This window comes from Phoenix dactylifera, chromosome 2 (assembly GCF_051530095.1).
Source record: "Phoenix dactylifera cultivar Ajwa chromosome 2, Ajwa_hap1_PhDact_Kaust_v1.1, whole genome shotgun sequence".
NCBI classification, from domain to species: Eukaryota; Viridiplantae; Streptophyta; class Magnoliopsida; order Arecales; family Arecaceae; genus Phoenix; species Phoenix dactylifera.
In genome coordinates this window covers 35,479,376-35,494,861 of record NC_143191.1, presented here as the reverse complement: position 1 = coordinate 35,494,861, position 15,486 = coordinate 35,479,376, and the positions used below count along the sequence as shown (strand labels likewise).

General features: G+C 41.5%; 1 protein-coding gene across 1 annotated transcript; it reads right to left on the bottom strand.

The window, feature by feature from the left end:
• Positions 1 to 3,906: 3,906 nt before the first annotated feature.
• On the bottom strand, positions 3,907 to 14,646 carry LOC103714689 (calmodulin-binding protein 60 B). Its single transcript, XM_008802049.5, has 9 exons — positions 14,503 to 14,646; positions 14,160 to 14,318; positions 12,515 to 12,590; positions 10,391 to 10,449; positions 7,922 to 8,415; positions 7,664 to 7,824; positions 7,374 to 7,577; positions 5,216 to 5,426; positions 3,907 to 4,863 (listed from the first exon to the last, which is right to left on the bottom strand). The coding sequence occupies exons 2-9, from the start codon at positions 14,285 to 14,287 to the stop codon at positions 4,271 to 4,273; spliced, it is 1,926 nt and encodes a 641-aa protein (XP_008800271.1). The 5' UTR covers positions 14,288 to 14,318; positions 14,503 to 14,646; the 3' UTR covers positions 3,907 to 4,270.
• Positions 14,647 to 15,486: the final 840 nt, after the last annotated feature.

Here is a 15,486-nt window from a genome sequence, read left to right as displayed (position 1 = left end):
ACTCCGTTCTTTGGGGACGTCGGCAGAGAAAAGTCCAAGAATAAAATAATGTAAAGACATTAAATGAATGGGTACCTTGTACCGTGTGCGTCCTTGCGCCGAGGCGACTGAAGACGCTTCTCTGCTCGGACTCCGTTCTTTGGGGACGTTGGCAGAGAAATCCAAAAATAGAAGAGCGGGCTGAGCTCGTTGGCTGAAGACGATGGAGAACGAGCCGAGCTCGTTTGGCCAATAAAGACCACATCCCAACGTATCGGGGCATCCCAGCAAATCGGGGCATCTCGACGTCTCGAGGCATCCCGGCCGAGGCCGGGGTAGGAGCACGAGCCGAGCTCGTCCGGTCAGAGAGGACCGCTAACTCATAGCCGATGGAGCACGAGCCGAGCTCGTCCGGTCAGAGAGGACCGCTAACTCATATTCGGGGAGCACGAGCCGAGCTCGACGGTGGAAGCCGATGGAGCACGAGCCGAGCTCGTCCGGTCAGAGAGGACCGCTAACTCATAGCCGATGGAGCACGAGCCGAGCTCGTCCGGTCAGAGAGGACCGCTAACTCATATCCCGACGTCTCGGGCGTCCCTATAGCCGGGGCATCCCGACGTCTCGGGCCATCCCGACGAATCGGGGCATCCCGTTGTGGCAGGGCATCCCAATATATTGGGGCATCCTGACGTCTCAGGGCATCCTGACCGTGGTCAGGGTAGGAGAACGAGCCGAGCTCGTTGGCTAACCTGAAAATAGATAAAATATTGAATTTATTTGAAGCCAAAGTGGCGTCCTGTACCTTTTGGAGATATTTTGATAGCTCTCGAGCTTCGAAGTCCCTCAGGACTTGGTTCGGCACCGGCCTTCTTTGGCTTGATTTTTTAGGTGTTTTGCGCTCGGGTTTCTGAGCTCGGTCTGCATGAGCTCGACGGGGGCTTCAATGATGGCGACGCTCTGAAAGGGGAGCAATGTCGTGGGCGCCGTCCCAAGGACTTACGCCCGTAAGGAGGGAGTACATGCTGGTTTCTTGCTTGCTGCCGGAAGACAGAAGACTTGGAAGGATAATGGGATTTAATGGGGCTGTACCCTTTGTCACAGAGGCTTACAATCCCATTTTAAAGCTCCATAACTTTCCTTCTCCAGACCTCAGCTTTTATTTCTCTTTCCCCCCAACTCGTTGACGTGAGACTTGGACTACTACTTCTCACTGGTTGCCCCCACATACGTTGTTGCAGCGGGAGCCATGCCTGATTCGAGATGGCTCGAGAGTCAGGAGAAAGTTGCTTCCTCTACTTCACATGATTCCGTGGAGGCGGCACAGGAGGGGCCTCCACTTGTTGCAGGCTTTGGGCTGCAAATAGCTAGCGCTTGGACTTGCTGCACAAGCGCATCGAAGTGCTCGAGTTGGACTTGTAGAACTTGATCTACCGGAGATCTTAATGGTGAATTTTGGACTGAGCGTTTGGGACTTGGAGCATGATACTCGAAGGGGAAACCCGCTTGTAGGGGGCTCCGGTTGAACTGGAGCCGGAGGAGGCGGTGCCGTTGGGATGCCCCTGGGTTGCAAGCTTTGGACAGCGGTAGCCAAGGCTTGCACTTGTTGTACCAGGGCATCGAACTGCTCCGGCCGAACTTGATGAACTGACTCGGTCGGAGGTGATGAGTTTCGGACGGAACGCTCCGGGCTAGGTGGAGGACGTTGAGAGGCATTGGAAGCCCCTTTGCTTCTTAGCTTCATGGCAGCGAACTCGGGCCCTTCCTCTAGCGCCAACTGTTGCTGGAAATTGGACCCGGGGGCCGCCGCGAAGCCGGGGAAGGAGGAGCTCCGCTGCTGCAGGGGGCGGACGGCGGTGCGCCGGCTGGCTGCGTCCTCCGCTGCGGGGGGTTGTGCAAGTCCTGCAAAGAAAACCGGTGGCCGGGCTCCCCGGCGCCGGCCCTCCGATGCCTAAGTCAGAGGGGGCAAGTATGTAGAGAGAGCAGGGGAGAGAGTATATGGAGAAGACAGCAAGAACATTTGGATAAGATAAAGAAGACGAAGAGGATGATGTCCTCAATTGCGTCTGTGCTTCCCGGCGGGTTCAGTCCCGGGGATCTGTTTCCGTTTTCGTTCCCCTCTCCCGGTCTAGGAGGGTTCTCTCCAGCTCCGGGCTTTTCCTCTTGTTTTTGGTCCCCTCTCCCTTTTCCCCCCAGGTTTCCTTTTATAGGAGGATTTTTGTTACCTGAGAGGTGACAGGAGGTTTGTCCTGTTTTGTAATAATTGGGCACGATTTGGCCCATTAATGGCGTAATGGAGAACGGGACCGGATCAGACCGGAATCAGGGAGTTGTCACGGTCGATCGGACCTGTTGGAGTGGTTGAACCGCCGGCTGTGGTGGGCCTGGGGTCCGTGGATGGTAAGTGCATTTATTACCGAATGAACCGGCGGTCAGGGAGAGCCATACGTTCTGATGGTTCAGTGATCCGGAGATCGTCTTGGGCCGTGTTCATTAAATGACTGAGTGCATCGGAGACTTTAGAGAGTCTCGTGCATTAATGGCAGGTCGTGCCGAATACCTGCGAAGATCTTATGCCTTGATAGCTTGGAGATAGTGGCAGGTTATAGTGGAGTTGTCAGGTCCCTTAGAGGGTTAGGTGGAAATTGGATATTTGGCTAAGGCATGGGCTCGGCCTGCTGTGCTCGGCCTTCTGGTCTCGGCCTTCTGGTCTCGGCTCTCTGGTCTCGGCCTTCTGGTCTCGGCTCTCTGGTCTCGGCCTTCTGGTCTCGGCTCTCTGGTCTCGGCTCTCTGGTCTCGGCCTTCTGGTCTCGGCTCTCTGGTCTATGAGCTCGAGAGCGGAAGAGCTCGATCACTTAGGATGAGCTCGAGAGCGGAAGAGCCTGATCACTTAGGATGAGCTCGAGAGCGGAAGAGCTCGATCACTTAGGATGAGCTCGAAAGCGGAAGAGCCCGATCACTTAGGATGAGCTCGAGAGCGGAAGAGCCCGATCACTTAGGATGAGCTTGAGAGCGGAAGAGCCCGATCACTTAGGATGAGCTCGAGAGTCACTTAGGATGAGCTCGAGAGCGGAAGAGCTCGATCACTTAGGATGAGCTCGAGAGCGGAAGAGCCCGATCACTTAGGGAGCTCGATCACTTAGAATGAGCTCGAGAGCGGAAGAGCCCGATCACTTAGGACGAGCTCGAGCTTGCTGATGGATTTGGGTGCTATAATCACATTTGTGGGGTGGTCCATTTTTCCACCAACAATACTATTTTTGTATCCTTTTCTATATATGCTATTACGTAAAGCAAACTTCTGACGTTTACATAGGTAGTAATAAGGCTAAGTTCGGAAATATAACAGACTTCATTATAAGTTTGGAAAAATCAAATAATCAGAATTTAAAATACAAGATAAATATTTAATCACAAGAATGGAGGAAAAAAGAACATAAATAGAATATCAAAGTATACCAGACAATAATAAATAGCATTAGGGTTTGATAAACTGTGAGCATTTCTCAAATAAGTGGCAAATAATTTGTGAACAACCTCCAAAATAATGCATCGATAAATGACTTCTGATTAATTTACTTGGCAGAAAATTATTTGTGAATCATTTGACCAGGGGGGGCAATCACAAATGCCTCAAGGATTTTTCAGTAATCCAGAGAAACTGTTACCATGCTTCCTTTCCAATTCGATTACATATTCCTATCGTTTCACAAGCCATTAAACTGTGAAATCACCGAACTGAAAATTAAGCCTCCTACCACTTCCAAGAACTGTGGAAGCTGGAATAGCCACTGTCCTAAACCAATTCTCTGAGACCGCTGCTAATTACCTGCTTCCAAGTCCAAATACAATCTCGAAGAAACAAGTATATTATATAGCAGTACACTCCTGCAATGCGAACGTTAGTTGTCCCAGATAAAACACATGCTATTTCCAAGATTTTAAGGGAATCCATTACTTATTATTGTGCTATTACATGTCTCAAGTCACCAATACCTAGAACTTCACATCAAAGTGTCAGTGATTCGTTGGTTATCTAACTGAAACAGGCCTTGGAACTCAAGTATCAAACCCTCTGAGGCTTACTCCACAAGCATCACATAAATCAGCAAATCTGGGAAATTAAAACAATGGAGAACCCTACTGTACAGAGGAACAGTGTACGAGGTCACTAGCTGCAACAAGACAAACCATTTCCAGAACATTCAATCTGCATCCACCTCCGATAGCATGCAGACAGCAAGAACAATACCAAACCCACCTTGTCTAACCTTAGTCATCAGATTCTTTGAAGCTACTCTTCCAGCTCGACAAGCTGAGCTCTCCTCTCAGCAGCTTTCTTCCGGATAAAAATTCCCCACCTCATAGCTGCCTTTATTTTAAGCCATCCAACAACAGCTTTACCGGATGAACGGCTACGATCATCATCAAAGTTAAAGTTTTGGCAAGGTGATGGCGCGTAAGATGAGAAACCATACCCATCTTCTGGCGCATTGACAGCTCCACCCATGCTGAAGACACGAAGCAATTGTTGCATGTCTTCATTCTCGAGCATTTCATGACTTCTCATGCGGATCTCCTCCTCCGAGAAGAAATCATCAATACGACGACTGTCCCGTTGGCGAGACCAGTCATCATAGGAGTTCAGGTTTGATGGCTGTATGGAAGAGCCAATTTGCTGGAATCCAATGCTTTCCTGCTGTGGTGGGCCCAGTTCTAGGCCCACACCATCATTTCGTTGAGTTTGATGAGAGGAGCCAACATACTGATTCTCGGGGATGAATGAAGTACTCTCAAACTGGATATGGGCATTAGTAGACACATTTTGAGGATGACTGGAGTATCTGGTCCCTTGGTTCCCGCTATAACCAGCAGAAATGGTACTTCCTGAACAAAACAAGCAACAGTCAGCACACTGAAGTATTTCAGAATTAATTTGTTTAAGTGGTATAAATTATTCCCAAGAAACAGGGTGGACAGTTAAATCCGAATGGCAATCTTTAAAAGAAAAGGACTTCATTCGTTACTTTAATTTTAGCTGGTATGAAAATTCTGTAGTTATTACATCTAGTACAAATCATATGAACATGGTAGTCATCCTGTGGTTACTAAACCATCCTTAAACCGATCATCTTCAGATACAAAGGTAATAAGGCATTTTAGGAAGGGGCCACTTCAGTATTTCATTTAAATTATGTGCTAAAGAAGTAACTATTCAAAGATTTAAGGAGTTCCTTACCTCCAATAGCCATTTCTGCATCTACTGAAGGCTGCTCCAAAGGAACTGGAACTGACAAGTTAGTTTGAGAGATTTGCTGATCATATAAAACAGGATAATTTGCTGCAGTTGCCTTCTTGTTCTGTTTAGAGTTCAAAAGAGCTTTTCCATCATATTCTATGACATGCACCCAATTATCATATGCCTTTTTCACCAATGCATCTGCAAAGACCTGAAAAATATGTATAAAAAAATTACCATCACTCTCTTCCTTGTTCTTCCTAGTACTTTCATCTGGATTTCAGGGTCCAATACACACTTGTTGAAAAAATAATGATAAAACAGAGACTAGCTGAATAGGACATAATAATATGTTAAATGCACATTCATCAGCAAAAACTGTGACATGCTCTGTTTTTATGTTTGAAAATGGTTTGACACTATACATCAGTGTTGCCTTCTTTTCTATTAATTTGATTGCTTCCCTAAATCTATTAAGTAGAATAGGAGAAGGGGGGGTGGCGTGGTGCTGGGGCTGAGCTAATATACCAGTCGATATACAAAAGAAGGCTAATATTGTCTATTTCCATTATAGCCAGTTCTATTTCAATTCATTTAGGCTTTGTTCGGAAACCAGAGAAAGGATGAATAAGGGCTTATTCTATCCAAATATGTCTTTCTTGCAGGGGGATGAACTACCCACCAACCAAAACTAATGAGGGGAAAGGCAGAGGCCATTTTTCTTTCTTTTTAAGCAAAAAGTAATCAACTAATCATGGTGCACAGTAGAATATAATGGTCAATAAGATATTTTGTCTTTTAATATGCTAAAATTCTCATCTTGTCAGTACTCTCAAATTTAGCCAGTACACCCCTTTTGATCTAGCACCCAATCTTTTAAAAAGATTAGTGTCAAAACCAATAGCAAATGTATCCAATAAGTTACATGATCAACAAAAACTATCTATCATTAAATGAAAGACGCTCAAAAGTCTCTTCTCACCTTCATCACACAGCTAAACACTATATCCATTTATTAAAAGATGAATAACAAATGTAAAAAAAAATAATTTTTTTAATTAAGTAACAAATAAAATATTGTATATTGTTTAAAATGTATTTTAATTTTTTAAATTGACCTAAATCAAGTCAAACATGAGCTATCCAGGCATAGCTCATGTTGGGTTGCTTAACTTTCAATTTTGAAATCCTGGCTCAAGCTTGGGTCTTTTAAAATTGGGTCAAGTCCATATGGAGCAGAACATGAGCTGCCAACAAACAGCTTGCTAATTTAACAACCCTAACCAAAGTAAAATGTAGAGCTGACATCATGAGACCGTTAGGTTATAGTGGTTAATGTATCAAAGATTCCTCCATTATGAAATCAAAACATAATGTTTACATGTTAACTCCAATGCCTTTCAGCAATTCTGTCATGAAGAATGTAATCCTGAATGTTTTAAAGATAGGTCAAATTTATATCCTAGAATGTTTGAGAAAAGGACAAATTGAAACTCAACATATCTAAGGACAAGTTGTCATAATACGATGGTAAAATATTTAACATAATCTTCTTACAAAGGCTGTTAGCATAGTGGTGCTTCAACATATATTTCATGTCTCTACAGATATGTGCATCCACAACCATGCATGCATGCATATAAAATAAAAATGTCTAACAGCTCTTCACCTATAATAATGCTTCTTGCTGCAACTCTTTGTTGGAAAAATTGATACTTGTGACAGAGGTCACAGGCTTAATTTACCTTGAGTGCACATGTCATGGATGGATAGCAGCACTCGTGCATGAGTGTGACTGCCCATCCGTGTAAACACAAGCATGTATATTTGCCTGAGCGTGTGCAAGTATAGAAATTTTCATAGGACAATAAAGCAATTTCTTTGAAGATGTCACTACCCAACTAGATCAAAGATAGGAATGACTTAGTTTACCAAAATCCAGATTGTTGAACCTTATTTAATACCCCACGTAAAATTTCAGATATCAGTAATGAATGTTATAGGATAACCATTAGCTAAACACACATTGTTGCAATAATAGTTGTTATTTTACACATAATATATTTTGCTCAACTCATATGAAAGGATATGATAAATCAAAGAAGATATGCTGCAGCATGACAATAACGAGAGAGAATTGTGCAACCAAGTGACCAACCTTTTGACTATCATTAAGAGTTTCAGCTGAATAGAACTGCCCACCAGCAATCAAGCCACAAAACTCATAAATATTGTTAAAAATAGCACCAACGCTCCTTGTCTCATCAGAATAAAATATATAGTACTTTCCACTCAAGACACAAGTCTTGGCATGCTCCACAAGGCTCTCCCACATTTTATTTGACATGCCACTTCCAAGGATCTGCAATCATTAGAATAAATACATTAGAGCAATAAATAGTGGATAATGTAAGCTTTCATCACAACTAACCACATATAAAATCTTACATTTCGCAATCTTTGTGGATCTCTAACAACAAGTCTGAGAAAGTCTTCGACTGTATAGATTCCACATTTATTCAGCCTCTTGTGAAATGAACCATCCTTACCAATCTTTTCCAACCTCCAAACGTCATCTTTCAATGCAGGTGGATAGTGTTTTTTGTATACTATAAAAAACAACCAAAGACAATTAAAACCAAAGTTCAATGAATGCAAAGCAAGATTTTCATAAATTAATTATAGCATGGTGCAAAGAAGACCTACATTCCCCTCTGTGATCCTTGACAGTGAACGCTTCTGTTTTTGCCTCACGAATATGAATTCCCTCGCAGAAGCCTGGAGCAATCTTCAGGCCAAGTCTAAATTTTCTACTTCTGATCCAACTAGAATTATCAGTAAATGTGAGCTCCCCAAGGGTACCTACACCTTCTCTCAACGAAACCTGTAAGTCCCCAGTCAAAAGTGGTCTCTTTCCTTCACGCTCTTTGACTACATGACCTTCAAACTCTTCTTCTGTCCAGTCATCATCATCCTCGTTGTTAAAGTCACCCTCAAGCACAACAACATCTAGTTTTGCTGATGACTCTTGCCCTGACGTTACAACATGACCAGTATTTGCATCAAGCAACACAACATGAACTGCAGCTCCCTGCTCCCCTTCTACTTTTCCTCCTGTGAAAAGGGGAAGGGACAGTGTTGACCTGAAATGCAGCTGCAGATTTCTTCCATCAGGCCCTTCAATTCGTTTCGGAGAGGACCTGTATTTTCTTAAATTTAGAAAATTCTCACAGAATACATTGGTAGGTTAATTTACTCCCTAAAAGAAAGTGATATGCAACTTCTTACAAGCTAGTTGGGAACATTTCTTTTAACTCAAGGATGCCAATGACATTCTCTAATGAATCAACTACGAAGCAGAAATCAATAGTGTATTGCTTATGAGGTTTGTATTATTTCACAATCAGCTCTGCAGGAACGATACAAGATTGATCAACTAGAACCCAAAAAAATGTTTTACAAAGTACAGTAAATTTGTTTCAGAGATAATTCACAGTAGGCATGATATGTGCATGCATATGCACATATGCATGCGCGTGACTGTATGTGTGTGAAAGAGAAAGAGGGGTTCAGCACTCAGAGTAAGCATAATTGCTTAAAAGTTAAAAGAATATATAAAAGCTAAAGTGTAGTTACGTAATGCAAGGCACAACAAAAGCTGTGGATTTCAAATATATGTAACATTTACTGCATTGAGTAAGTATGGAATGAGTGGCTATTTAGTTCACTTATTTCCTTGGAAAACTATTAAGTAGCTTAAAGTCTAAGCCCAGGAATGCATGTAAGAAATTCAACACACTTGCAGCGGCAATAAACCAAATAAAAACCATATCTTAATTTTGAAAGCTGGATAGGTGGACTGTATGTTTCTGTTTGTTTGACTCACAGGTTGAATGAAGTGTTTGAATAAAGTAATAATATAAAAATACTGACTTGTACAGAAGAGGACAATGCACAAATAATATAAGAAAATAACAAAATAATAAAGAAAATCTTCATTTTCTCCCACACAAGAGCTGCTAATCTTTGGCCCATTTACAACCAATCCAGAAATTGCATTCATCCTCTTCCTTATCTACAATCAACTTCAGCTGCTCATATTTTATATTTTGCTCAATAAAAATTATTAATATTCCCTCTAAGTTCTAGCACATGATGATTTGCAAAAGGTTCTTGTCTTTTCTAATCATGGTAGGGTAAAAAACAATTTTACAAAGTGCAAGGTAGTTTGTAGAGATCTTAGCTAAAGGCACATCATAACTCATGATATGCAATGGTCCATAAAAATGTGAGAAACATTGCGCATAAAGGTTGTTCATACTAAAGCATCATATTTGCCGGTCCATGTCAATCAACATAGACTGATAGGGACCAGCACAAACCCTTGTTCTCTAAAATGGGCCTTGGCATGTGAGGGACATGGCACGGCACAGCACATTACCAAGCCATACAACGCTGGCTTATGACCACACGATACGTGAAATTAGGTGCAGGAAGACTTTAACCTCGAATGAAAGTCCACCACCATTAGATTACAAACCACCATAGCTTCTTAAAGGCCCTAGGATTTCGCAATATCCTCCATGTATCTAGATAACACCCCATGACTGCAACTAACCCTGGGAAACATTATATGTGCTTGTGTATGTATGTTTGTTTGCAAGCATGCATGCTTGTGTGTTTGTATATATGTATATAATGTTTACCACTGAAAACAATAGAAATAGATTTAGCAAAATCCTTCTTTTGGCTTCACATATGATCAAGTTCCAGAATTACATCAGGAACATAACTTTATAACGGGGTTCATGATCAGTTACTTAATCAATGTTTATACAAACAAGCTAGCCTCAAGAAAGTTCCTCCTTCATATAGCAGAGCCAAAAACAAGTATTTTGCACAAGATTTTGCAGTTTAATTCAGTTCTGAAGTCACAGTACTGCTAGTATCTTTTGAACAACAAGATATCTTTTACATGACTCCTTCAGACTTAACAAATGTAGAACACATTCTACAACATATACACTATTTAACATACACAAATGAACAAGTTTCCAGATATCTTTCAGTTAAAAGATAACCAGACAAAAAAGCAAAAGGAACATATTAATGCAACATATATAGTGAGTCTTAAAATTCATGCCAAGAAACAATAAAAGCATTATAATCTCATACCTGCCCCCAATCCTAGCAGGACCAAGTTTGGCTAAAGCACGCTCCACTTCTTCACTAACCTATTTAAACATATGGCAAATCTGATGAGCAATCAGGCAAACTAAATGTAGCTTTCTAGAAAAGAGAGCACGAACAAGCACTAAAGTTTGACTCTATGCAAGAGGGACCAAACAGAAGAGATAAGTGCTGTCCCCTACTTATATAGTTAAAGCTGCAGAGTTCTAGATAAGTTAAATTTAACAAAACTATATATCATAGAGAGAAGTGAAAATAAAAGCCATGCAAAAATCCATATTTCACATTGCAACACCTAACTTGAAATATGCTTTGCTTCACTTCCTAATAACCGACAGTGCAACCATATAAATATAATATGCATATAGACACAAAAGAAGGTTTAGTGATTCAAAACCAATGATGCAATATCCAAATTGGAAATCCAAGCTCTTTAAGTTAATTAGCACTATCAAAATAATGCCTGGAACCTATTATAATTGTCTCTGACGTAAGCATCAAGTGGGTGGAAAAATGAACAGCTCCAAAGTATGATACTATGCTTTTCTTTGATCTGATAATCAAGGCCTAGTGAATTTAAATATGCCATGTTTTAAAAAGTGCAGATCGTGATCAATGAAGGAGATTTTCAATTTATGCATCCTATCATGTATTTTAGCACAGTAGTCTATTTGATACCATTCACTTTCATACACACTTGATACATAGGTTAAAGACCACCAAAATAGGTGAATTTGGTTTCTAGACATTTTTTGTAGCGTAGATTAACTTCAATAGCATGAATCTTCAATCTGGATGATCCATCATTGATTGAGCAAACATCATTGATTTAAAATTGTTAATTCTATTGTCAAAGATTTAACATAAATTGTGTAGTCCAATATGTATATATGTACATATGTATGTATATGCATATGTATGCACATATGGATGTATGCATGCACACCCACATAACAACACCCAACAAATTGAGGAATAGTAAAACATGAAATGAAAGAAAAGGGGTGGCACCATGGTCTGCCGTACCGATCGGTACGAGTCAGTATGGACCGGTACGTACCGGTACCAGACAGAACCGGTACGGTACAGCTATATTTTTCGGTTCCAACTATTCACAATCTGTACCGATCAGTACCGGCCTGTACCGACCTCAAATTTTTTTTGGCTTTTGGCCCGAACCAGCCGAAACGGTACGGTACCGGTTTGGTTCGGTATGGTACCGGTACCGGTGCCCACCAGTACATTGGTATGGTCGGTACAGCGGATCTTGGGTGGCACAAATTATTGGAATAAAAACCAAGTTCAGAAAACAATATGAGAAAAGAAAGGAGGAGAGGCCTCAAACCAAGGCAAAAGTAGAATGTCAAAATATGCTGATGTTCACAATATGGTGTCATCAAATATCATTTATAGTGTTTTGAAGAGGATAAGTAATATAGATCCTTAGCAGTAATCATAATATGTATGACCCTATACCAGAGAGAATTTATAAATCATAAGCCTTCAAACCATAGGAAATCAGGGATGCAACTTCCAATGATCATTGTAGTGCTTGTAAGGAGCCTTAAAACCCCAGAACACAAAATACAAGGTTCAGATAACCTTCATCTCTAGACAGAGCATATAGATGAAGGCCCTTATCTCAATGTTGTGGGGCTATGATAGCCTTCCATGAAGACACTTCATGCTTGTGGTTCCTTGAAAACGTCCAGAAGAAACAGAGTTGTGTAAAAAACAATAAATGAAACTGCAAACTAAAAGTTGAATGAAGATTCACAATTCCTAATTGGAGCATGAAAAGGAAGTCCAGATTGGGAGGGGAAACAAAGTAATTCAAACCATGACCAAGAAAATGTACTGAAGTTTCATTTAAAAGGCATGGTAAAATTTCAATATTAATTTACTTCATAAAATTGTTGATAATAATGTGGAGGAAGGAAGAAAGGGATAAATTCTTCAACAGCTAATTCCACCACTGACATGAACCAGTTCACATGGCACCAAGAAAAAGGAACTATAACAAACATTAAACTGGATGACTTAAATTTGCAACCCTAATCTATTTCAGGTTCAATAAAACTATGCCAGAGAATAAGGAATTTGTCTTACAACTCTACGAAGGATCGGCTCCAATGATGAACAAATTTTCTGCAGACTATCCACTTTCAAAGCTTCAACAATCACACTGCACAGGATACACAATTGTCAATCAAAATGTATAACTATATAAAAATAAAGCATCATGTTTCTTTTTTTCTTTAGGAAAGAAATGATGAGCTAGTATCTGAGTAAGCTGGAAGATATTTTAAAAAAAGACAATCTCTGTACTTGTTATCAGATAAATCAGAAGAAAATCAATAATTATAAAGAGAATAAAATTCACCATCTCCTGTATCCTAAAGTTGAATAGCGATATTGCACTGCATCGGTACCTTATGCGTTGCTTTCTATTTCAAAACAAAGTCTTCTGTTACCCATGTTCGTACGCTGGCCAAACCCCAAACAGATGAACAAGCTATTTCTATTAGTTAAATGCTAATTATTGTACATAGTTCAAGCATTTCCCCATGCAAGCTTCTGATTCTTGGCCTCTTGTTTTAAATATGAAACCTTATTGACGTGTGATGGCTTCATGATAAATAATTTCTCTAACTTTACAGAACATTGGATGTACTTGTGCAAGTCCAACCTTTTCTTAAACAGTCCACGCATCTCTGACTTCAATGAGATTTTCTCTGTTTTTCAGAACAAGCGATCAAACATCAGTGTCACTGCTACCAATATATGAAAGAAATATGCATTACTGAAAGAACGAGCTGGACTTCCGTCGACAACCAGTATACCTTTTTTACCTAAAATCGATTTCACTTTTAAATCTATTGATGTGTAACCACCAACAATTTAATCTTAAGTCTGTATAAACACCAAGAACCCAGTACCGAGGGAAATAATTCCCACTTGCAACCAACGACCGTGGCATCAACAATTAAAAAACTTCAGACCTCCAACAGTCCATAGAACACAAGCACCTACACGCATGATTGCAGAGGCATGCCTTCACAAACATACAGAGAAACTAGGGCATACAGATCACAGACAGGGGTGCATGCACATAAGCATTTGTGGATAAAGAATATCTACACTCACCAACCTACATGCGGGAACACCAGCACCAAGAAAAACCTGAAGACACAACATTGCATCTGTGAACCAAAAATCAAGAATACCCGAGCATGAATCTCAGCTTTCTCTTGTATATTGAATAAGCAGTCGGCAACAGCAGGGCCCTCATAAAGGTGACTTCAAGAACAAAGCCATAAGAGAAGCAAGAATATTCCAAAAAAGAAGGCCACAGGTAATCCAATAAACTATCATCTATGCTCAGTAAATACTTAACAAAATTTGACTAGAATTCGACTCTAACTGCCATGGAAAGGAGCGGTTAACGAGAGATTATCCTCAGCAATATTCCAATGTTCATAAAAACTTTCCGCCTATGAGCTCAACAAAGTTCATGCGTCCAAATAACCAAGTTCCTTCCACAAATCTAATCTTTTAACACCCCCCGCGAATAATAATAATAATAATAATAAAAGAAAAGAAAAGAAGAAAAATTAACTATAGCAATTAAAAAAAAAAACGTTTCATACAAAACAAGAACTCAACTAAGCAAGAGAGAGCTATGATCAACATCCAAGAACTCAACTTTCTTAAAAGAAAACCACCTTTTGTTTCCTTATTTTTCTCTTCTTACCTCGCTAAAGCCGGGACCTTCTTCCGCTTGGGCTCGGGGTGCACGTCCTCCCCGTCGCTCGGATCCAACCCCCGCTTCTCCCTCGTCATCGTATTCGATCGCTCCAAATAGCCTCTCGGCCGCTGCATTCCGGATCCCCAAATCCTAGATCTCCCAGATCTGCAAACAAAATCCAAAATCAAAAACCCAACCACTCCGAGGTCAAGAAAATGCCGATCAAAGCTACAATCTTTAAGAACAAACAGAAGAATCCATCTATTCACGCCCAAATCCGATCCGAAAGCGAACGAAAAACGATAATAGAACCATCGAAGAGATGAGAAGATTAATCGCGAGTCTTTACTCTTTCTCTAACACGAATAGCGCGCGCGATCGAGGAGCAAGGGAAGTGGGGAGGGGGGATTGGAGAGGCGTTGGAGGGCGCCCTGGCGGCCGCAATGGGTTTTAATGTGGTTGTGTGTTTGTGCGCAATTGCTATGTCGGCTGTGCTCAAGTCTTCCGGTCTTTGATTTTATAGATATTTTATTATTAAATTTAAAAAGAAAAAAAAAAAGAGAAAAAGGTCGCAATCTTTGATACAGGTAACATAAATGCGCTGCTGTGATTGGATGAAGTAGAGTGGGGCCCACTCCAAGACGGCGTTCGGACCGCGATGATGTTATCATGTAAAATCCGCATAGAAACCTGTATGCGGAACTTGCTGCGCCGCCGACTTTGGCTTCTCGAGCGTCCGCGCGAATCGCCGACTTTGGCTTCTCAAACGTCCGCGCGCATCGCCGTAGGTAGCGTCACTTGTGAGCGTCACAATTGATTGCCCGAGACGCAACACATGAACGAAGGCGATGGACTCAGCGGGACTCCGCGTAGAAATTTCTATGCGTGTCCCCCAAGGTAACAGCATCGACGGGCATGGGCAAGGTGTCGGAAGGAGCAGTACGCAGGCTTTCGAGGTAATTGGAGACAGACACGCGTGGCACGGCGTTCTTGGATGAGTTTGTTGAAAATGCTGTTTGCTGTCTTGGATCAGACAGCTCATCGGTGGAGAAGAGAGAGATCAGCCCCGGCGGTGGCTGGCGAAGCACGGTCAACGAACTGTTGATACGGGTAATATTGCACCAAGCACCAGATGATGTATAATTGAAGTGGGCCCCATCTATAATTTCAGGGAAATTTCCGCGCTGCTTCAAACCCAACCCTGGTGTTGACCAACGGCTATCAATTATGGGCTCCGTTCGCACATCTCATAACGGCTGCATATTATTAACAGCCAAAACAGGAAAAGGGATAGAAAAAATCATCAGGAGCCGTTGATTCTATACAACTGTTG